Raw genomic sequence first — 24509 nt, forward strand, 5'->3', positions numbered from 1 at the left:
GCCCTAAAATAAATCTCAAGGAGTTGGTTGATCTGCATGTTTTTTTTTTCTTTTTAATCTGAATTCGCTATCAAAATCGCCTCTTTTTGCGACATTAACTATGTTTAAATCGTTTCCTATGACTTCAAACCCGACAGTCAACGTCAACATTCTAAGAGCGACGATCTGTAATTAAATATTTGATGACCAAGGGCTTATTTTCAATGAAACTATCGGTCTACGTAGATCGATCCGACTCCGCGGGATTCTCACTGAATGCAATCAGATAAACAGACTAACGTACACGCCCTCGCTTGTTTGCAACGTACTCGTATAATTGCCAGCTTTTCTGTATTATACGCAACGCCTTTTGAACGCATGCATTGTTATTGTACGGCGGCGAACGAGATAATTCATCTGTCACCTTACAGCAAAAAATATCTCCACGTGATACGTTTATCCGGATGTAGTTTTGTGCTTTCAACAATTTTCTCGTTTACGCAACATAAACGTTAACATTAAGAATAAATTATTCCTCTTTAAAATTAGCAAAGAGTTGTCACAATAATCACAATGATATAAACCTGGATAATCCTACCTTTTTAATCCGTTAATACGTACCTATCTCGTATCGATACACGATGTTGTCTCTCAATACCGAATATTCGTCACCCCCTCCTAAGATGAATGAATTAGTGATTACTTCGTATATTTTGGTCTTTATGAGGGGCTGGAACTTGGGGACAATGCAGTCTGCACATCTGACGTCAACGCTGACCATGCGGCTTCCGACCGGCTTGGAGATATCGTACACAACTCTTAGACCTAGATGTGAACACGAATTATGTGGATTTTCAATGTATTGTCAAAATATCTTTTGTGAAGAGTAAAGGTTTTGATTTATAATCTCTTGCTCTTTCAAAGAAACAAAACAAAATTGTTCTTACGGCAAATGCCAGATTAACGCTAAGTTTCGGGAAAATTTATGGTTTTGGTGACAAGGAGAGATTCTACAATTACTTGATATATTTCCAATTGTCACGCACCTGCATGTGTGTCCTCGAGGTATTCTGTTAAAACTATCACAAACTAAAATACAATATCAAAACTAAGGTCTCGGTCTGCTTTACCTGAGACTTGTAAGAAGCGGCCGACCTTTTCCTCGTATTTAGACACTGAATGCTCCAAGACTGCCCAGTGTGCTACCAGATATCTGGGCAAAATCAGCTCCATTTGAATTCCAAATGGAACAGCACCTCGGACGTCCGACACAAGTATTTCACCCGGAGTTAAAAACAATTAGAATTAGTATTTAACCTCTTTTATTTTTGTGGAAATCAAGATTATATATAAAATGAAGAAGAAATGTTTCCAATTCTGCAATGCACTCGGCGAAATAACAACGTTTACGAACTCTTTGGACGAGTGTAGAAATAAAATTGTGTAAATTGTGCATTGCGGGTTACAGCTAACACAATCCATCATCTCTGCAGCGAGTTTTTAAAATAATCATTCACGTGTATTATTTATGATTTTTAAAGTGAAATTATGGACTTATGTTTCTTTGCTCAATACATCTATATGAATTTTTCTCGGCAATATCATGTTACTTTTAAATTATGCGTGTTCTCCCTTAAGGAAGCGGGATTTAATTCCTGACGAATACTTTTCCATTGAATAATTGTTTTCTGCATCTTTCTCTCGGTTTCCTAAGTGAACTATCCATTTCCGATTCATTTTTAATGTGGTTTTAAATGCTTTGGTTGGGTTGATTTTTAAATCACATTCTGTCCCTTGGGATTTTATTGCCAGTTCTTCCCTCTGGAATGACCATTTTATATATAAAAAGATATACTTATAAATGCATATCTTTATAATGAACCACAATGAAACAATTTAAAGTAAAATACATCTTATAAATTAATTTTTTTATCCAAAAAGATTAAGACCCCATTCCCACAGATTTTAGATAGATCTATCCCTGTGGGAAGTCTCACTACATTACTGTCAGCTTAGCCAGCTTAAATATGTCCCGCCTACTAAAAGCTGTAAGGGGGTAATTAACTACCGTGCACGATCGGCTGACAGCAATTTACTGTGAACCCCTAGAGAGTTAGGTCAATCTAGATGGATCAACCTAAATCTATGGGAATGCAGTCTAAATAATGTGTACTAGTAGTTTGTGTGGAATGGCTTCCAAGCCAAATTTCTGTACAAATGTACTCCAATTTGCCTTGTAACAATAGTGGAGATAGGTGTCCTCATCCTTCATTTTTAATACAACCCCCTCCCCCTCCCAGAAAACTTTGGAAATAGGGGGTTACATCTTAATAGGCCTTAGCCAACATTAATAATAATTGTAAAATTGTAACAAATGGTTTATTTATTATGTTTTATGTATCTAATATCTCAAAATAAAATCTGTCTCACTTACTTTCCCTTTCTTTTCAAAACCTTCAGGTACTAAAAAGAATTTCTTTTGTCTCTGCATGGGCAAACTTTGCTGAATCATTGCTAATGTTTTTTTTCTTTTAGCTCTTTATATTATTTAAGTAAGACAGAGTTTGCATTTCACAATTAATACCTACATCTTCCGTAAAACAATTTTTAAACAAATTTCAATTTGAAGTCCATGTTTCATTTGAAACCAATTTCTTTTCTTAACAAGTCCAAACAGAGAAATTATACATAGACAAAACATTCAGGAAATTGTTCTGAAAAGAATTTTCATCATGTGTTCATCAGCTTTCTTTTGTCGGGTCAAAAAATAAGACTGTCCTTTAACAAGCACAGTTAGAGACGTAAATGTTTCCTTGGCAATGAAATCTTCAGGTTTGCAAATTATTTTACGAGTTTGCTTCATTGTAGCTCCCTTTGGTACAATCAGAATAAATATCTGAGCCTTTTTATCATAATAAATCCTCATGACATTTTTAGTATATCTAGGATATATGAAAATAAGTGCAACAGCAAAGAATACACATGCCCAAAAAGAGAAAGTGTTTTTCTCCTTGAATCTGTCTTCCAGTTCTTCCATTGAATTAATCCCATGGACAAATTCCCTTATGCCCATCACACATAACAAACTCATAAAGAAAATGAGGTAAAATGAGTTGTGAGTGACTTTGGATTGATACATCAGATAATGGTGTACAAAATCCATGCCATCTCGCTGAATGATACTCAAATCGTCTTTATGATTGTTCAGAGACCTGTGATCCAAACTGTTGAACATATTAATAGTTTGTATCCACACTCTCCTTGGTTTCATGGACTTTTTAAATATCTGCGGAGAGCTGAAGTCGGCGTGATAGGATGACGGCGTTGCAGCAACTCTTAAAAACCCTCTAAATGGGACATGGTGGCGTTCCAAGTGTGCCGTCCAGAGTCCTTTAGAACTTTTGGTAATGGTCACGATGGAGCGACCAGTTGCTACACCTCCACAACCTCCATATAGTAAATATGACCTCAACAATATATTCATCCTGAAATATAAACAAGGCAGCAAAGCTGTCAAATGTACAGACAAAAAAAAAACAGAAAATAAAGATGCAAATAAGTGAAAAATTACATTTTCACAAAAAACTGTTAAATTGCCAGAAAAATTTACCAAACAGACTGCGTTGCCTATTGAAGCTGTATGTTAGACCTATGTTTCTTTCTTGTAAGTTTGAGAACAGTAAGTGACATGATTTCCCTTAAATGGTCATCATAGGAGCAGTGCACAAAATAGGGGTTTCTTCAAATTTTGATGCAACATTACATAATGTTTAACAGCATAATGACAATCAAATGTTATTAATAAAATATTAGTAACATGGACATTCAGAAAATATGACAAGCAAAAGTCTTCAGGATCATGGAACTTTAAAGTCACACCTTGAAAATGCCAATATGTGAAAAATTAAATTTTCACAAAAAACTGTTTAACTGCCAAAAAATAAATAAATAAATAAATAAAAATACCAAACAGACTGCATTGCCTACTGAAGCTGTATTTTAGTCCCATGTTTCTCTCCTGTAAGTTTGAGAACAGTAAGTGACTTGATTTTCCTTAAATGGTCATCATGGAAGCAGTGTCCAAAATAGGGGTTTCTTCAAATTTTGATGCAATATTACATAATGTTTAACAGCTTAATGACCATCAATTTGTAATTATAAAATATTTGTTTCACAGATATTCAGAAAATGCGATGAGCAAAGGTCTTCAGGCCCATGGAACTTCAAAGTCACACCTTGAAAATGCCAAAATGTAAACAAGACAGCACTGTTCTGAAATGGGTTTATTTCCATTTTTAACACTTTTTTAACATAAAACAAAATAAACATTTTACTGCCATTTTTATATGACCAACTAAGAAAATTGATGAGATGGGAAAAGTATCAATAGAACAGTGTTAAATGTCCAATTTCCTCCATTCTGAGATTCTGAACATAGTGGATGATTGAATCTGACAAACTGCAATGATATGAGTTTATTTCCATTTTTGACACTTTATTACACAATACATGATAACAAGTTTACCATGTTTTTTACATAATCAACTAACAATGCTGTAAAGATGCAGGAAATATCAAACAAACACTTTTAGGCATCTTATTAGTTAAATAATGAGACTGTTAACATGCCTAATAATTGAATCTGAGGAAATGTGAAAAAAACAGTATAACTTCTAAAATAATGGCCCGATTATGCTGATTTTCGAACTCTACCTGCGTTTTAGTAAGATTGACCACTCCTGTGAGTATAATTACAATTGGCCAATCCGTTTTTCTTATATTGTGTTATCAGTGTTGCATTTATATTGAAAATAGTGAAAAAACAGCATAAATTCCCTAAAAATGGCCCAATCATGCTGATTTTCGAACTTGACCTGCGTATTATGAATATTCATCAGTTCTGTAAGTTTCAAGTCAAAAGGTAAAATGGTTTTCCACTTATAGTATTATCGGTGCTGCATATATGCTGAAAAAAGTGAAAAAACAGCATAAATTCCCTAAAAGTGACCCGATCATGCTGATTTTCGAACTTGACCTGCGTATTATGAATATTCATCAGTTCTGCAAGTTTCAAGTCAAAAGGTAAAATGGTTTTCCACTTATCGTGTTATCAGTAAAAGTGCACGGCGACGACGGCGACGACAGACGCAGATGATGGCTATATGTACAGACACATCTGTGTCTGTACATAAAAATATCCAATTATGAGCAAATAAAACACAAAGTTTCTGTGTGCATTTTGCAACTTTTTTTTTACGTGCTGCTCGAGAGCTGTTCAGTTTCTGCCAAATTCTGTTTCACAGTATTGTCAAAGTTTGAAGTTATAATGGCTACTTTACGTACAAGCAGAATCATAGTAAGCCAAACCCATGGTCACTTACATCTAACCTGCTATTATGATCCCTAGACTAATGTTTCGGTTAACATAAATGTGCGTCTTCAGGTACCGAGTTGGTCACAAAATTTTCGGTCCTTTTCTTCATGAAGAGCTCATCTGAGAGGAAGCGAGAGAAAGTCTGAGGTTATTTGACAAGACAATATGATATATATCATTTTAAGCATACCACAGAGGTATAAGCCAGTGCTAAAAAACATAAAATTGTTCAATTAGTGCTTCACATATTTATTTTCAATTATCTGAGACTTAACTGGGCCTTTAGACCGGGCGATATTGAGAGGTTGTACGTCACAGTTCTTCATGTGTTTAGCGTTACATGTGAACATGAACGGTGCATCGATCACAAGGGAGACCAACACGTAGCACAAAAATTTATCATCGTAGCTAATATCCCTTTTTGCCAAAAAGCAGTACATATGCATGAATTTCATTGCTTTCTATCACACACGTCCTTTTAATGGCAGTAGATCTATCCCCCCCCCCCCCAAAGAAAAAATCAATAAAAAAATAAAACGAAATAAATAAATAAATAAAAAAATAAGAATAAATAAATAAAAGAACACTGGGGGGGGGGGGGGCAGGTGCGAAAATTATCCTTATGTTGTGGTGATGCAGCATAAAGTTTAAATACAGGAAGGGAATGCTGCTACATAGTTGGTTCAATCCAAATCTGTTGCTAGCTATATATGCTAGCTGGTAGACATGAAACTGCAGAAATGCATGTATTGTACTTCAGTCTGACCAGCTCATAGATGTGTTTGGCATGATACAACCTGACAGAAGCCAAATATTTTTAGACATATGCTAAGTAATGTATGTAGAGTATAATTAACTTTTTAGTTTGAGGTTAGGTTGGATGTGTTTATATTTTATATATGTTCTATGTAGACTGTTTGATATCGGGATATGTACTGAGTAGCCCATATGTAGCCCATGGTGTATTTAGGGCAGTCATTTCCCCCACTCCACACATGCATGCACAGGTACACACACCCTGATTTCCTCCCTAAAATAGGAGATAACTGCATTTGATGTGTGTACCAGTACATTTACTTATACATGGTATCACATTGATATAAAATTGGAGAAAAAAGCTGCATTATTATCCATCATTATATCTTTCAGCACAACCCAAGAAGGATGTAAAATGGCTATGAGAACAAGATATGGGAACATGATGATGTACTGGTATTTACTAGTATATATGGTGTTATGCCAATACATTTTGCCAGCATCCAGCAAAATCAAAATCATTTGGATTGTTATGATATCCATCACAAGGGCCCTAGCATGAAGGCTGGGCCCAGGAAATGGACATATACATACTGGATATTCAAAAACAATGGGTAAGAGGCATTACTTTTTTCATTTTTGTTTGTGATAGATTTTTACTGGTAGGTTTCAGATTGTCCAAACTGCCTGTGTATAACAATAAATGAGTAGACAGATCTCTATAGATACGTATATATAATTATAATGATGATAGTGATAAAGACTGACAGGTGAAGTAAAATGTAAACCTTTTATTTATTTTTACATTTTTTTAAACTGAAAAAGTTATTTTCTTTAAAAATTGATTATTTAAAGAAGGCAATACAGGTGCTCTGTGCTATGCACATGCTTTGTGTATGAATAAATAGATGGCAGTAACCTTTAGACAAACACTTGTTTTTAACCTGTTTTTATAACTCCTCTGTAATGAGAAAGAAAAAAAATCAAAATGTTAAAATTTTTTTAATTAAATTATTTGCAAATTAATCTCATTTAGCCTCTCAAGTCAATGATAAGCAAAACTTAATTACAACAACCGTCTGTGTCATTATAGCCACTGGTCTTACGTCCTGGGCCAGTAAAATTTTGTTTGAACCAGTAGATTTTCCAGAATGTGTGAATTAGCTGTGTCACCAACATCCACCAGTGTCACCAGTCAGTCATTACATAACCTCAAGGATGCATGCTGGAGGGCATTATGCATGAAACAAAGCTTCCTTGTTTAATAATATGACTCAGTTCACAACTTCTAGTATGTACGTATCATGTGCAGTTTTAGACTATGGAATACTTACCATGGCTGTGTTCTCATCAGACATTTTTGTTCAGTTTTGAGCCAGTTGACAACTGTTTCAGTTTGTTCCCATTTGCTGAATGAATTAAATTAGCATTCCAAGCAGGCTGGGACAGTGTGCTTAATTCTAAGTGAATCAGATTAAAATGGAATATTTGATCCAGGTTTTCTGCATACTTTACTCAAGACGTTTCACAGGGGCATTGACCTTTTTCCAATTTGTCAATTCACAGCAAAGGATGAGTGCGAATAAGGGGGTAAAAGTGCCCACTTTTGTACATGAAAAATAAATTGTGAATGAATGGAAAAAAAATGATGCCAAATTAAAGTTGGGGTCTTACACTTTTATGATCCACTTTAAAAAAAATTTTTATTGAATTTGAAATATAAAAAATTAATGTCAAAATGACCTTGTCAAATATTCATGAAAATGTGTGTTTTAGGGGGGGTCTGAATTGCAATGCTACATATCTTTAGTTAAAGTAAGGTGACAACTGTGAGATTTTGTAATTGGGTACAGAAGGTGCCCATGTAAAAAAGTAAGGCAATATGTGGCCAATCATTGTTTGTGATCAATATTTTGATTACTTTATTTGTACATGTAGTGCTGATTGAAAGAAGAATCTTACAGTGACTTGAGGGTAAAAGATGTTCATTTTTTATATGAGCCCCTGCCTCAGACAAGCTAATTATTCACGGTTGAAAAGACATGAATATAAGGTGAGATATATGTGAAAATCAGCTTGTCTGAGGGTTGGGCTCGATATGTACTCAAACTAAATAGGGACATTTTCAGTCCATATGCTAGCAGGCGGCCATGTTTATTCCTGCCATGAGGTAGCTGCTACATGCTTACATAGGAAGGGTAGGCAGATACAGTGAAACTTTTGTACAAAAAGAACAATCCAAAATAAAATGTAGGTCTTTGAAAGGAAAATAGGGATTAGAGTCGGTAAAATATTTTCATTTACAATAAAAAAAAGTCATTTTCATGTAATGCATGCTATCAAAAAAAAAAAAAGGGGGTGGGGGAATATGGATAGGAAATAAAGAGTCCAAATACAGTAAGTATATCTTACTTTCATTCTTATTTCTTAGGATTAAGAAAGATTTAATGTAAAATGTGCTTCAGATATTCAAAGTTATATTAATTATCATAATAGCAGATGTACATTGTGGTGGCTCCTACTTTATATAGAGATCCATGCTGAAATAGACCTCTACACATAAGGCTGGCTTGACCCAACCCCCTCTAATGGGCATGGAAGTACATTTTGTACAACCAAAATTGTTGTGTAAATGTCCCCTTTTATGTCTATTTTGCATAAAAAGTAAAATAAAAGGCCCCATCACACACCCTAGTTTTGTTACTTATGACCTAATCTTTCACACCAGCACTATTCATAGTAGCTTTGCAGAGTTTTTTTTTCTTCTTTTTTTTCACCAAAATGCTATGAATGACTTTATTTGTCAAGGAAATCAGTGAAAACCTATTGACTTGGTAAATAGTCCATACAAGAGACCACCAGCCTATAACAAATACCAGAAGTTTACCAGATAAAGCAAGCTAGCCAATATAGTGATGAGCATCTGCTACCTGTAGATGGCCAGTTTGAAATCAGTGTATGCAAGGATGCACCCGGTTTAATCAGAGCCAAAATAGTTAATTAAGACACACATCTAGCCACCAGTACACATTATGGATTCAGACCTCCCATAGCAAAAGTAAACCCATCAGTAGCTGGTACTGACAGTGTAAAGCTGGTTCCAAGACAGTTGGAAGTTGTGCACATATCACTTCAGTCCTGTGGTATATGGGGTTTGCCATGAGGCAGGGATACAATTGAAAATAATGTTGTGGAGAAGGCTGTTTGGATGCCTCACATTTACCAACATCAAGTGGTGACAGTATTAGCGAGACAAAAAGTGTTTCGAACAGCACATCTGATGGATTATTTATTGTTTCATTATACATTTTTTATACTCATATTTGTATATTTTATATAAAATAACTCTTGCATTGCATTCTATACAAGCTCTCTATCACATACATAATCATATATGAAGTACTTTTTAGGTGATTTAATTTCATTGTCATACAGATTATTGGCCATAACTGTTATTATGTGTACTATATTTTCATTTAGTTTTTAGTTATACCTTACATTATTTTGGTACAGTTTTGGTCTGTGAGAAAAAATATATAAAATTAATAAATACGCTGAAACAAGTTTTTTTAGTAACAAGTCTTTTATACAGCTAGGTGAAATAAGAGATGGCTTCTGTGAGAAAATACCGTAATATACCACCCCTCCCTCTCTTCTCTAGGATAAAAAAAAACAATAATTACTTTCCCATTTACTTGTGCCACACCACAATTATTTAACATATAACTCTTTTTCACATCACAAGGCAAGTTTCATTAGAAAAAATCGTTTATGTAATATAATTGCTGAAACAAGTTGCTCTGATTCATTAGATTGCATACAACAGGTAAATCCGGCTCCCCCCCCCCCCCCCCCCCCACATATAATTCATTAAAAATACTAAGTTATAATGCCTCAAACCAAATAATATTTTTCCATGCAACAAATATATGCCTAAACTTTATAATAGCAAATTATTAAAAAAATTTGAGGATGGGCACTTTGCCAATGGTTATTCGCACTCATCCTTTCCAATTTTAACATGCAAAATTCCCTTCCAATTCTGCTAAAAATAAACACAGACATTGTCTAAATCTGAGTCAGTCATAATAGTGCATTATGTTATATGAACAAACTGAACAGGTACTTGTGTATTACATGTAAATCAACAACTGGTATATGAACAGAACCTTAAACAATCTGTCCTGTTCCGGTTGTATCATAATTCTATGTCATTTCAGGATGTGTGTACATTATGTCATCAGCCACAGAAGAGCTGAGGACTGTTGTATTATCAGTCCAGCCTGTCACACCATGCCAGCAGTTTGAATTTAAAACAAGTGGACTGGTCTCAGGAGCTGTTTGTGAGCACTGCGTCACTGGAACATGGATATCTCCACAGGTGTCGGCACAAGAAAACTTGTGAACTCACTGGATGTAAGATTCTGGTAAGAGATTTGTCATGAACCACAGTTACATGTTCACTCACTGAAGCTGTGTAATTATGAAAATTTAGGAAAAGTTACCAACTATTAAAAATTGAAATTAAAGGATGAGACAAGTCTGAAATATTTTCAAATATCTTAGCATGGGCGTAACTAGGCATACGCATGGATGCATTGTGCGTACAATTTTTTGGCCAACCATGGTATTATTTCATATAAATTTAGTGTATTTTTCACGGAATATAAAGAAATCCTCTGCTTATTAAAGTCACCTGTAAAAACAAATCCTCTGTATCAATTGTATAGGCACAATTGTTCTGACCCCTCCTCCCCCCGTCTTGCAAACTGAGGTAAACAATGCCTGTAACCTTAACAAGTCCTATCTTAAACGTACATCTAACTAAAACTTCCTTTACCTCTTAATTGGAGGGTTCAGTGGCCCTCAACTCTTCTGTACCTTCTTTCTTGAGAATATCTGGCGATATTTATCTCAGGTAAAAATCTGCCTGAGTGTTATTTTCAAAGAGCAGCTCCCGCACTAGATAAAATCTGGACACCAGGTTTAAGAAGGAGCTAGAGAAACAAAGGAAGAATTTTTCCTGCAAAGCTTCAAAGAATTTTGACACGGACTTGACCCAGCTTACCCCTCCAAACTAACAGGGTGACAGGGGCAATTTTTACAAACAAATAATTAAACTTAGATATATCAAAGCTCTGTCGTGTCGTAAAATTGGTTGTTTTTGGGAACCATGCATCCACATGTAAGGTGAATGAAACCGTATGTTAGTTCAACTCAGAGGATCCAGGATTATTCAAAGGGAGTTCCACATATGCGAAGCTAGCCTCCTTTTAAATAAATATACCGTTCTGGGTAATAAGAATATTGAAACTTTTTTAATTTAAATATTTCTGACTAAATGATCATTTTATTATTAATGAAAATTAAGCTGCGATGTGTGGTACATATGCTGTAATTACGCTGTCCTTCATCTCTTGCGTTAGTCTACATTTTGCTGGGAATTTTAAAAATCTGTGCGTACAATTTTTAAAGGTCTGGTTACGCCCCTGCTTAGTAAATGTTTTATTTTATCATAACACTTTTAATTAACATAATATAATTCTCATTTGTAGTGAATTTAGCAATCTTTATTATTGTACAATCCAACTATTTCAGTTTCAAATAAACATTATTATTATTATTGTTAATCTGTATGACATACACTATATGCTATAGCTAAAGAGATGCTGAAGAGGGGGGGGTGGAATGGGGAAGGGGGTTGCTAGTTATGATTTATTGCCATATCAGATGTCACTTAGGAGCTATGAATTGTCCCTTTTTAAAGAAAAAAATGATCTGTTTTGATTTATAGACTTGTATTTTTCAGAATTGTGGTGTTTAAAATCAAAACATATGGCAGTGTGTTAATGTTTAAAAAAATTATTAGTACTGGCATTTTATTTGCCTATTAAACTTTATTAAAAAGTGCTAAGAAAACCTTGTCTGTTAATATCACAAGCTGTTAATTAGCTGACTGATATACCAGTACTAGTATCCTTATTATGCTGACGATTTTGCATGACCTGGTGCAATGGTATTACACCCCATTTCCATAGATTTTTAGATCGATCTATCCCTGTAGGGAGTCTCACTAGATTATTGTCAGCTTGGCCGGCTTAAGCGTCTGTCCCGCCTACTAAAAGCTGTAAGGGGGTAATTAACTATGGTGCCCGCTCGGCTGACTGCAATTTAGCGTGAACCGCCAGGGAGTTAGGTCGATCTAAAACTTAATCTTTAGATCGATCTAAATCTCTGGGAAAGCACCCTTAGCCTTGAGATACATCCATGTACCTGAGATGTGTTGTGAGATGGTCAGAATTATAATGACCTCTTTGTTTAAGTTTCATAAATGCATTATAAGTTAAACTTTGTCATAACATACCTTAAATGTCGCTCTGTGTGATTACATATTGCTAACGCGTGTTTCCAGTTTAGATGTGGTGATCAATGTTGTGATGACCCATATCATAAGGATATCATTTTATTACAATCAGCAGTTAAGCCATACAGAGCCATTCTACCATCACCCTTGGTTTTACATGCACTTCAATTACAAATAAAGCAACAGGTAGATTTGATTATATCGACCTGATGGCTTATACTGAGACAATTCCCTGCAGATCTCACCAAGATGGGCCAGTCCCTTTTGCCTGGAAATGCAGCATAAATGAGCAGTATACTGAGTTTGGTTGTGTTTAATCAAGTCAAGATCATGACCTCTGCTCTAAGAGCACAGAAGATGAAAGTTTGTCACAACAGTGTACTTTCGCAAGTACAAATATGTAGTAACCCTAATCCCATTTACATATTGTTTTGTAGGCTATTGCAGTGTATCTGTACACATTGGTGACATTTTGAACTTGCACAGTCAATGAAAACAGCCAATGTATATTTGGTATTGGGCTCATAGTCAGGTAAGTAATTATGCTGCACCTTTTTGCGTGATGTTCATGCACTCCTGCATACATGTACATATTCATAGAGTACATTTTTATCAGTTTCGTGATGACAAAAGTTAACTGTCTCCTTGGTTTAGGCAACTGTTATTATTGTGCTCTCACTGGACTTGTTTTTAAGTATTGTTTTCATTGTATCTTGTGAAAAGGCGATTTAATGTAGATTGTTTTTTAAGAGACTGAAAGTGTTTTTACATGTAACAGTGCCTGTGAGGAGATACATGTAGTTACAACCTTGATGAATGAGGACTGAAGATGTTTATACATTGACATGCAAACCTTCTTTAATATTATAGGTTCAGCTTTAATTCCTTGCAGGTTGGGTTGCTGCACATGAAGCACTGGTGAAGTGACAGTCTAATTCAACAAAATTTATTTTGATTGCAACACATTTGGGACTACAGTCTAATAGTGACAGGGGAAAAAAAGAAAAAAGGCAAGTCTGAATCTCTCTCTCTCTATTCCTTTGATTGTTCATTTTTTGACAGTATTTTTGTTAATACATTTGTTAAAAATTGTTTATTTGGCTCACACAACATAAAAAATAATTAAAGGCTGACTGTTACCTTGGGTTGGATATTTGTATGTTGATGATGGTTATGTTTACTACATGCACCACTACCAACTGTGATTTTGTACAACTTTAAAAATTGGAATCCTGCTGAAAAGCTAGTGAATTTTGACCAAGTGCATCATACTCTCAGTCTGGAATTGTCAAGAGATTTAAAGAACCTCTGAAACTTGGGCTTCGTTCACATGCAATGTCTATTTTCTAATTTCTATTTTCTATTTGCGCTATCTTATGATCACGGTCTGTGCCCTGAATATCCCGCCGCGTAATTACTGGCAGCGTGAGCCAGTTACTTATAGTAACTTAAAGTAACTGGCTCGCGCTGCCAGTAATTACGCCGCGGGATATTCAGGCCACAGACCGTGATCATAAGACATACCGCAAATAGAAAATAGAATTTAGAAAATAGACATTGCATGTGAACGAAGCCTTGGTAACCTATATGCAGTGTGAACTTCAGTGTTTGTTCCTTTATCATCAGTATCAGTACATAGAAGGTGTATTCATAAAACATTCTGTATAAAGAAACCATGCATGTTTATACCTGTAATATATGTGACAACAGACCTGTAGCCAGCATTGTCAAAGGTACACTGCCATGAGGTTCTGATGAAGCTTACGGGCCATTCAGAATAGAAGATCAGAGTATCAACTGGTCCAAGGATCAAATATGGCGGACCCTACATGAAAGGAAGACCGCTTAATCCAGTAATGGTCTCTCCACCTCTCACACGGCTCCCCATGCATCATCCCTGCAGGGGCACAGTAATTAAATCTCGGCTCCATTGGACCGGATGCGTTGAGAGTCGTGTGAGAGGCAGAGTGACCATTACGGGAAGCAGTCTTCCTTTCATGTAGGGTGTGCCATATTTGATCTTTGGACCAGTTGATACTTGGATCTTCTATTCTGAATGGCCCCTTAGTGTGTTCATAGATCAAATGTTGATTCAGACTGGACCTTTTACAGCCAAAGTGGCAGTTCCTTAGAAACTGCTGAACTCCCCTGACTACAGATCTTAAAAATAACACTTTAAAGATTAAAAGTGATTATTAAAGCCTGAAATTTGATGTCTTGGTTTGTGATAAAACCATCTTGTGTCTCCTGAGAGCATTTTGCCAGGATGGCCTGAGAAAAAAATCATATAAATTATATAAATTGTATAATTTACATGCATAACGCTACAGGCTAATAACTTAAATCAGCTGAATGCCTATCAGACAAAATTTGTAGTGGTCACATGTTTATTGCGGCAGGTTTTTCTCATTACTACCTCCTGATATGTGTAGTCCCATATCATTGAGGAAAATATATACTTTATAACTCTTAGCTAATGGTGTAATTTATTGCTTTTATCACCCAATAAATTTGATAATTTTGAGGAAAATATTTGCATGTATATATATATACTTTTTAAATCGTATCAAATGTTCTAATTTATTGCTATTATCACCTGATAAATTAGATAATTTTGAGGAAAATAGTTTTTAATAAATTATTACCTGAAGCAAATGTTCAAATTTATTGTTTTTATCACCCAATAAATTAGATATTTTTTTAATGTCTGCAAAAAAAAAAAAAAATTGGTCTTATTTTCATGCTTATTTACCCTCAAGCCCAGGAAGGAGAGGTATTTGTCGCATACAAATACATCCATGAATACATGCACGGTGTGTGAACACTTTAGTTCCTGTTGGGAAGCTACAATGTGCAGGTACACAAAGAATGAATTGAGTTTATCTAGGTTGAAATTTTAAAAAAATCTGGTTCATAGTGTATTGACATGTGAACCTTCATGCATGCATGTGTGTACATTAACATATCAAAGTACTGTACTGGCAAACTTGTTACAGCCTATATTGTATAAGATAAGATTGAAGGCCTTTTTTTGGTCATATATGAAGCTTATGCTCTTAGTCATGTAGTCAGTAACTGGAGAATATACTTTATATGGAATGGAATTGTGCAGGATGGCAGTATCAGCCTGAGACCTTTCACTAGGTAATTATGACGTAGATGGACAAATTTACTTACAAGTTTGTAACATGGTAATTAAATGCCATTAATGATACAATAATGTAATATAGACTCCTGTATTTTAGCCTCATCCAAACTTGTACTTTTAAGTAAAAGTTTTCAGTACAATATATAATGCAGAGCTTGTAAAATAAATGAAATACAAACAATAGAGTAAAGCATAATTGCAATCAACACAGAGTTTTATGCCATTAGTCATTGTCACATGTATTTAATCATACTTATTTTGCTGAGCTGTATTTTTAAAACTGCAAGTGGCAGTAAAACTGCTCAAAGAGAATTAAGACGTACCTAGCTCTTTCACAAATTAGCATAAATATGTTGACATTTATTGTGGGTCATGATATCTTTACTATAAAAACCTAAGGATTTAGTGTTTATGAATAATTTTCCTGTTGTAAAAATATTTTATCTAGGTAAAGCTGTTACCTATTTATTTCTGACATTTTCAAGTGGCATTGACCTTGATTAAACTTCAAGATAAAAAACTTTGTTGGCAAATGGTTTCCACTTCTATAGCCATATATCACCCTAACCTCCAAGTTCTAAACTGTCCTCGTATGAATTTTTTAAAGATCACAGTTTTGCTGTAGCGTGTACTCACAATGAATCTTTATTGTACTAGCTACTGCACACTAACTCCACATAGGCTCTTGCTGAATTCAATCAGATTAACATGCCTTCTCCTGGCAATCAGTAAAATACAGAAAAGCTATTATGCAAGTATGTTGTTAAAAAAGAGGAGGCGTTTAATCTTATTGCATTCAGCGAGAGTCCCTGTGGAATTAGTGTGCAGAAGACAGTGTGAAAGACTGCTGAAATTGTGGGATTGACCTGTTTCCATAACCTGGATGTTTGCAAACATTTTTTCACTATCAGTTCAAGACAAGCAAAAAATGGAAACAGGATAACCTATCTTTCCATGCCCTTAAATAAATTGGTTTAGCTAAGATTTATCATGTTAATCACACAGCTCCAGTAGATAACAGATAATACCATAATACCTGTTTATATGTCTTTTTGTTGATTTAACCTAAATTAATTTTGAGACATTTACCCGGGCAACTTCTTGCTACCTGTCCTTATGAGGTGATTTACAAAGTGTGTGTGTGAGGGAGCATTCAGATAGACACATGGTACTAGTTGGGCTGGCCCAACTCTCTGGGGGTTCTCACTAAGTGCCATGTACTTAACTGAATGACACAGTTCCTCAAACAGCTAGGGGGTAATTACTTATCGTGTGGTGTTTAAGCTGATTCTACTGATTGCACTTTAGTGAGAATCCTCCGCAGAGTTGAATGTGCATCTAAATGCGCCCTAAGGTCTCATTCCTCTTGCACGCCCCCTCCCAATGACAAATACTGCACCTCCTTTTTATTGTCTATCACTTAAGATTTGTAAATAAATTGATCAACAATTTAAGAGAACAAATCTTACATTATCTTGTAGAGTATTTTTGCTTAGTGGTACCTTTGGAATGTACCATGCTCACCCTGCCCTCCAAAATAAACCATACAATGTCCACACTGCAGGTATGTAAACAGCCATGAAAGGGCGTGAAACAGATGCCATAAAAGCTCAGTATACAATTTGATAAAAGGTAATAAAGAAATAAAGATGTAGGTCTAGGTCACAACTGATAACATGTATACTCCTCGTATCACGTACATTAAGGTTTATCAGAAAATAATTGATTCATTTTGGTGGGCAACATATCCAGTAAGAACAGGTAGGTGTGGTTATTGCATTGGACTAATATAAAACTTGTTTTTTTACAAAGAAAAAAAACTTTGCTGTTGCCTCATTGTATTTCAGTGAAAAAGTTAGTTGTCTACAGGTACCAGTATATGTTACTAGTACAGTTTCACAGCGACAGGTAAAACTGCTAACCTGATGATTAATTGGATGAAAGTTTTTAGGATTATGCCTGATTTCAGGATTTTCAATCTTCCTTTTGATTATTTTTTCTCATATGGTCTAAAAGTGATGAGAAATTGCTAGTTACTTTTTCAAGATTTTCAGTTTTTACAACTTCCACCTAGGTGATAGTTTTTTTATTTTGTCTGTGGATAACTTGATTATAAATTTCGTTCATGTGGTCTTTTCCAGCCAAAACTTTAAATCTTCATCAAACCTATGACTAATTGGCTAAAACAGTGAAACATATTTATTTTCAAATAATTTTTCTTTAAGCTAATTTGAATCACCCATTTAAGGCATTTCCAAAGATATTTATTGTATTCTATCTTTAGCCTGGTTTCAAGCTAACTACTGTAGCTTGGTATCTGGTGTACATAACCCTGTTAAGGTCAAGTCAACATCCTTTTGTAGAAGATGATATCCTTGGATGTGATGAAGTCATGTACCTAGCTTTTAGTGCCTGATCTTACCTGTTGTTAACTTAAACCGAATACTATACAGAGTTTATTTGATATCATGTGGCGAAAAAGTTCTCATGCAGATTCCCATACACAGGCCTTCTGGGAATGGCTATCAATTAAAAAAAAATAATGGTTTTATTCATCTTGTTACTTTTCATTTATTTTCAGTTTTACTCTAATTATATTTTGAATTATTATAATAATAATTTCTTTTTGCTACAGCTTTTTAGTTCATTTGCTTGTGTCTGTCAGAATTTGTAACTACTGAATCTTTCTAACCATTTTATGCCTAGTCAGGATCTTGAATTTTCATATCTTTTAGAACTGGTGAAGTTTTAAAACATTTGAAAAGGTCATGAACATGGCATATTTCACTACATGTAATTGTCACATTTGCTTTGTTTTGTTAAAAAAAAACCCATCTAAATGCCTATTTAAGTCATGAGCATATATGAGTTTGTTACTTGGTAGTATACTTCTTGTTTAAGTTAAACCCATTCTGCAGTAACCTCATACTAGCAATTTCCCCGGTCATGTAGTTTTTGTGTTGATTAGACACAAAAAGTGAGTTCTCTTATTTTATGTTTATAATTTTAGTACTAACTATTATAGTTATGCATATCATTATTCTCAAAGTTACTAGAATGGTATGTTTCTTTTTATTTTCCAGGTTTGAGTCGCATGTAACTAATCAAAATGTCTGAAGAACACAAGGGACCTGCCTTAACGTCCGACTCCAAACAGGACCTGGGCATTTCTGAATCCAAAGGGAAAGCATACGCTCACACCTTCTCCAAGAAACGCATCATCAAGAACCTGATCATTGTCAGCTTTGCCTTCATGTTCTTGTTCACAGCTTTCCAGGCCTTGGGTGCCCTCCAGAGCAGCTTGAATAAGGAGGAGGGCCTTGGGGTGTATGGGCTGGCCATCATTTATGGTGCCCTGATAGTCTCTTGTTTGTTCTTACCCACTCCCCTCATTGCACTACTGGGCTGCAAGTGGACTATCGTTGTATCTATGTGCTGCTATGTCTTATACATTGTTGCCAACTTCTATGCTATCTGGGGAACCATTGCACCTTCCTCAGTGATTTTGGGATTTGGGGCGGCACCTTTGTGGTCAGCAAAGTGTACCTACCTCACCGAGACAGCCATTCATTATGGAAAGCTAACAGGAGAATCAAAAGATGCTGCTGTGAATAAGTTTTTTGGCATATTCTTTGCATTTTTTCAAACCAGTGAGCACCATTTCATTAGTTTTGTTGCATAACAAATTGAAGTATGTCTCTAGCAATGGAAATATCTGAGCCACAGGCTATAAGAAAAACATTAATGTCATGAAATAAACCAACAAGTTTAGCTGCATAAGCATTATGAAAAAAAATATCAAGCAAAACATCATTAAAAGTTCACACCTATTTTATGTAAAGCCTTTGATAGAAATTTAATCAATATGAGTTAATTGCATAATACATTAGTATATACTTGTACAATTGTCAGATTTTTTAAAAACCGTAGTACATATTTTTTCAGGTTCAGTGTGGGGCAATCTGATATCATCTTTGGTCTTTAGCCAAAAGCGTGACAATGAAACTGAAATCCCTGAGGAGCTTCTTGCTAAATGTGGTGCTGCATATTGCACAGGGGATGAAACAATTGGCAACGTGACCAACGTAGGACTGGAGAAACCACCATATGAAAGAGTGAGGCAGCTTTATCATTAAATACTAAAATTATAAATGATAAGTTATAATAATTCATACTGAATAAAATAATTGTTTTTATTTGGAGTAAAATTTTCATTGAGTGATATTAGATCCATAGAGGACCTTTGGTTGATGTTACCCTGCCGAGTGGATAATATCTACTCTACTCAACACCAGGAGGAGGCGGATTAATCTCTTAGGGACCATTCCCACAAATATTTGGGTCGATCTATCTCCCTGGGGGAGTCTCACTACATTGCCATCAACTTTACCGGCTTAAATGTCTGACATGCCTAGTAAAGCTGTTAGGGGGGTAATTATCTTTATACCCCTAGCTGATTTGGTAGGTGTGACAGACATTTAAGCCAGTTAGTTGATAGCAATTTGGTGAGACTCCCCAGGGAGTTAGACCAATCCAGATGGATCAATCTAGTCATGGGAACCCAGTCTTAATCTGACTGCATTCAGCAAGGGTCCCTGCGGGGTTGGATCGATCTACACAGAACAATTGTTTCATTAGGAATGTGCCCTGACACTTGGGTGGAAATGATTGGAATGCAACTGAGAGTACTTGTTGGTGCCTGTTGTTTAGCCCAGTTATAATTGATCGTTTTATGCAGATCTGCAAACAGCCATCAAGGTTTTATATGGATGTACTTGACTAATATAAGTATACAAAATTAATCTTTCTTATGATATTACTTAATATAAGATACAATGATACTTGTAATTTTGTCTTTATATGTTTTTAACATACATGTTAGTTAGCACTTTTGGCTGCTCTTCATATCTGTTTGTGTTTTAATTTTCAAACATTTTCAATTTTCCAAAAATTCCATTGCATGACTACAGAATTTCATCATAAGTGTTTTTATTTTCAGATTTTGATGCTGGTTGGAATCTATGCCGCTTGTGGTGTTATTGCCATTGCTATTGTCATCTTTTTACTGGATAAACTTGCGCTGGAGTCCAAAACTTCTGAGGGATCCAGGAAGTTTTCTTTTGACCTTTTCATCGCCACCTTTAAACACATGAGAAGGCCAGAGCAGATTTTGCTTATTCCTCTTACCATGTACAGTGGCTTTGAACAAGGCTTTCTAAGTGGGGATTTTACAAAGGTAAAAAAAATCATTACTTAATTTTCTAGAATAAATATTGTTATCCTCAGTTTGAAGTATAATTATGGAACCATGATTGGATACAAACCAAATATTTGAAAATGTCATTTTGAAGAGATTCACAAATCATAATGTTGATCTCAAACAAGCTATAGATTTTAAAAATGTTGAGAGATGATCTGGATAGACATGCTATTGGGCTTGACCCCAAGTGATAAATTACAATCTAAGAAATTTAAATTGGAGTGAATTGGCCATTATCTGTTACATGATAAATATTGTGTCATTTGTTTCAACTTAAGGGAAATTCACATCAGTTTTTAATGAGGTCTCTATTCATTTTACACTCTTATATTTCTATTCCAAGTAGCATTCATACCAGTTTTAAAGGAGGTGTTTTCTCTTTCTTTGGCCACATTCAGAACAGTGGACTAGCTAGTCCGAGGGTCAAATATGGCCAACCCAATTGAATACTTCCCCACGAAATGTCTATTAGCGGATTAGACAGCAAGCTTTGTAGTGAGTGGCCATATTTGACCCTCGGACTAGTTAGTCCCATATTCTGAATGGGGCCTTTCACTCTCAGATTTTTATTCCATGTAGCATTCACACCAGTTTTAAATGAGGTACATGTTTGCTGTTTCTTTCAGTCCTATGTCAGCTGCACTGTGGGTATCTGGAATGTGGGCTATGTTATGATTTGTTATGGAGTGGTGGATGCTATCTGTTCTTTTACCTTTGGACGACTGGTCAAATACTTGGGCAGAATACCCTTCTTTGTCTTTGGTAAGAGGGTTCAAATATTTTAATTTACGAGTTCTTTTGGGGAGGTGTAATTGGAAAGGTGTCTTCAATAGTTGAAAGGCATTTTGTAGAAGAAAAGTCAAATATTATGCATATTGTATCTTTATTGACAAATATCTTGATTTTCTATTTCCAATACCTAAGCGGTGTTTTGCAATCAAGCCATGGTTCTACAAAGATTGATCGAATGCAATCAGTTTAACAGATTAATACACCTTTTTGTTTCCAATGTACAGCTTTTCTGTATTCCACTCAATGCAAGGAAAAGTTAGCACTAGATTTTCTGCAAAGCTACTGCCTTCCAAATTGCAATGAGGGTATGAGAAACTTGAAGCACTTCATGGCGAATGAATTGATAAAAAAACAAAAAAATATAATTTACTTATTGTTCTACTGATAATAAATCACTTACCTTGGAACAAAAATTGAAGTAAAACAGCTACGTTTCTTTTTTTTCTCAAGAGCATCATTGGGCTGAATACCCACAGGTCATTGGGTGTTACTGGTATAATAGTAATTGGGGTAATAATTGGCAGAATGCCTATAACATATGAAATATTATGAAATGAGACCTTAAATCAACAATCATCCAATTTTCTTCCAGGTGCCCTATTACACTTTGGCTTACAACTGACCTTCTTGCTGTGGAAGCCCACTCCAGACCATTTTGTGGTGTACTTTGTGCTGGCAGGCTTGTGGGGGATGGGGGACGCCATATGGCAGACACAGATCAATGGTAAATATATCCACACAGGTCTAGTACAAATATGTAAATCATGCAATTTTGTGTCCTTGTACAAATGATTCAAGTTAAAATTTGGAAAGACAAAATTCCATTGAAACTTTCACTGAAACAACTGTGAAGAGAAATAAAGAACATCAAGGGCATGTAAAATGTTCTTGCCATTCTGCCTTCTTGTTTGGCTCCTCACATACAGTACATGTACATATGGAGTACGTAGGTCACTTTCAACATTGTGATACACTACATGTAGCTATGTATATTCGAAAAGAGAGAGAAAAAGAGATACTGTGACATGTATGAAATACAATGCGGAGCCTACTTGGTATGCACATATCAAAGCACTGGTATAATGAGGATGTTCTGTTATTTTCCAGCTTTATATGGTGTGGTGTTCCAAGACAACACTGAGCCAGCATTTTCCAACTACCGTCTCTGGGAATCCTTAGCATTTGTCTTGGCTTATGTCTTCAGCTTCCAGCTCTGCGTCAACATCAAGATTTACATCCTGATTGGTGTGCTGGGGCTAGGCATGATGGGATACTTGGCAGTGGAAATAATACAGCGAAGACAGGGGCATAATTCAGGAACAATTACCAAAGACTGATGAAGCAGTTATGTCTTATATGTAATATATATAGAGAGAGACATTTTAAAAAAAGATGAAATATTGGGGTATCAAATGTAAATTACGTTTTTTTTTTATGAAGTTTGTCAGTAATCACAGATAATTTTTGTAACCAGAGAAAATTTTATTTCATACATCTATAAAGCTTTCTGACATCATTGTTTTAGGATTTAATTTCTTTCATACAGATCCAGCATTATTTTTGAGTCATTTAAAGAATCTACAGTTGGAAAGTTAGCCTATATACTTGTAGCAAGTTATATGTTTATATTTATATAATATACTTTTCTGCATAAGGTAATCATAATATGGTTATTACTCACATAATTCAAAGAAATTTAATTAAATATACATACCAAAATTGTTTGGAAATTTCTTCACTTGGGGTCATGTCAGTACATGTATATTTTGCAGAAGTAAAGAAAGATTAATTGTGGTATATGCACTAGTATAAGCCGAATGTCAGCATATAGTTACCATATACTGCATCTTCCCACAAATAATAATTTGTTCAGTACATGTAGGTCTTGTACACTTCATAAAATAAGATTTGGATGCAAGCTTTTTTATATACCATTAGCAATAAAATTTTTACTGAAAAATATTTTTTTTTGCATTTGTTTCATTTGAATAATGGGACTTGAACCTGTGGTTCCCTACATACATAGTCTAAAGTATTTTATTGCCTGCCAACACTGAAATTTAATACGAGTTTGGTTCAAAATTAGCCATATTATAATGAAATGGCAATGGCAGATCACTGGCCCTGATATCCCCAAAATAGAACAAGTTTTTTATTTCCATTTTGGACACTTTATTACACATGTAATACACAATAACAGATTAGCCATTAACGGTATGATCAGGCTGATTTTCAAATTTTACCTGTATTTTTCTGTTCTTTAAGTTTGAAGACAAAAGGTAAAATGGTTGTCATTTTATTTGTTTAAAGATGGATAGAATATGCTGAAAAAAGTGAAAAAAATTTCATAAAATGCATCATATGAATGCAGTCTTTTATTCTTTGCGTTTTGTGAAACAGAGTTTCGATAGTCGGAAGGTTCATTGGTCCAAAAAACGGTAACATTTTTGTCATCAGTTTTTACCTCCGCCAAGGAGGTACCGATTTTGATGAAATTTTCTGGAACTGTCAGAAGTGGGCCAAGGAACAGATGATTAGTTTTTGTTGGTGATCCGGATCATTAATCAATCAATATATCAATTATCAAAAAATCAAAAAACTAAATCATTTTAGAATGAAAATTTAGGGGTGAAACGGTGGAGACTTTGCTGCCTTGGCGGAGGGCTGCGCTCTCGGAGTGCTTTTCTAGTTTAATCAAGGGTTGATTGGTCTATTGCTACGCCCCCCCCCCCCCCCACCTCCACCCCCCTAGAGCTCCAACTGAGACCCTCTTTATATCTAGAATGAATGATTAATTCTTCGTTCTAAATAACGCACTACCAGTACTAGCACTGCG

The 24509-nt window shown here is 35.2% G+C and overlaps 2 protein-coding genes across 6 annotated transcripts; one reads left to right on the forward strand and one right to left on the reverse strand.

Annotated features, from left to right (window-relative positions):
* Nucleotides 1-326: 326 nt before the first annotated feature.
* LOC106175706 (5'-nucleotidase) lies at nucleotides 327-5486 on the reverse strand. The gene is made up of 3 exons (XM_013557831.2): nucleotides 5361-5486; nucleotides 1110-3464; nucleotides 327-804 (listed from the first exon to the last, which is right to left on the reverse strand). The coding sequence occupies exons 2-3, from the start codon at nucleotides 1210-1212 to the stop codon at nucleotides 590-592; spliced, it is 318 nt and encodes a 105-aa protein (XP_013413285.2). The 5' UTR covers nucleotides 1213-3464; nucleotides 5361-5486; the 3' UTR covers nucleotides 327-589.
* LOC106175734 (N-acetylglucosamine transporter UNC93A) lies at nucleotides 5475-23635 on the forward strand. 5 transcript variants are annotated; one of them, XM_087011601.1, is made up of 11 exons: nucleotides 5475-5550; nucleotides 6503-6723; nucleotides 10330-10536; nucleotides 12911-13005; nucleotides 13344-13483; nucleotides 18705-19271; nucleotides 19567-19736; nucleotides 20621-20857; nucleotides 21508-21643; nucleotides 22266-22397; nucleotides 22781-23635. In XM_087011601.1, exons 6-11 carry the CDS (start codon nucleotides 18731-18733, stop codon nucleotides 23008-23010), a joined length of 1446 nt encoding a protein of 481 aa, XP_086867727.1. In that variant the 5' UTR covers nucleotides 5475-5550; nucleotides 6503-6723; nucleotides 10330-10536; nucleotides 12911-13005; nucleotides 13344-13483; nucleotides 18705-18730; the 3' UTR covers nucleotides 23011-23635. The 5 variants fall into 5 exon arrangements, with proteins under 5 accessions (XP_086867727.1, XP_086867726.1, XP_013413315.2 ...); XM_087011600.1 differs by having other exon boundaries at nucleotides 13366-13483; XM_013557861.3 differs by lacking the exons at nucleotides 5475-5550; nucleotides 6503-6723; nucleotides 10330-10536; nucleotides 12911-13005; nucleotides 13344-13483 and adding an exon at nucleotides 15243-15330.
* Nucleotides 23636-24509: the final 874 nt, after the last annotated feature.

This window comes from Lingula anatina, chromosome 4 (genome assembly GCF_051362555.1).
Source record: "Lingula anatina isolate TDL-2025a chromosome 4, LinAna3.0, whole genome shotgun sequence".
NCBI lineage: Eukaryota > Metazoa > Brachiopoda > Lingulata > Lingulida > Lingulidae > Lingula > Lingula anatina.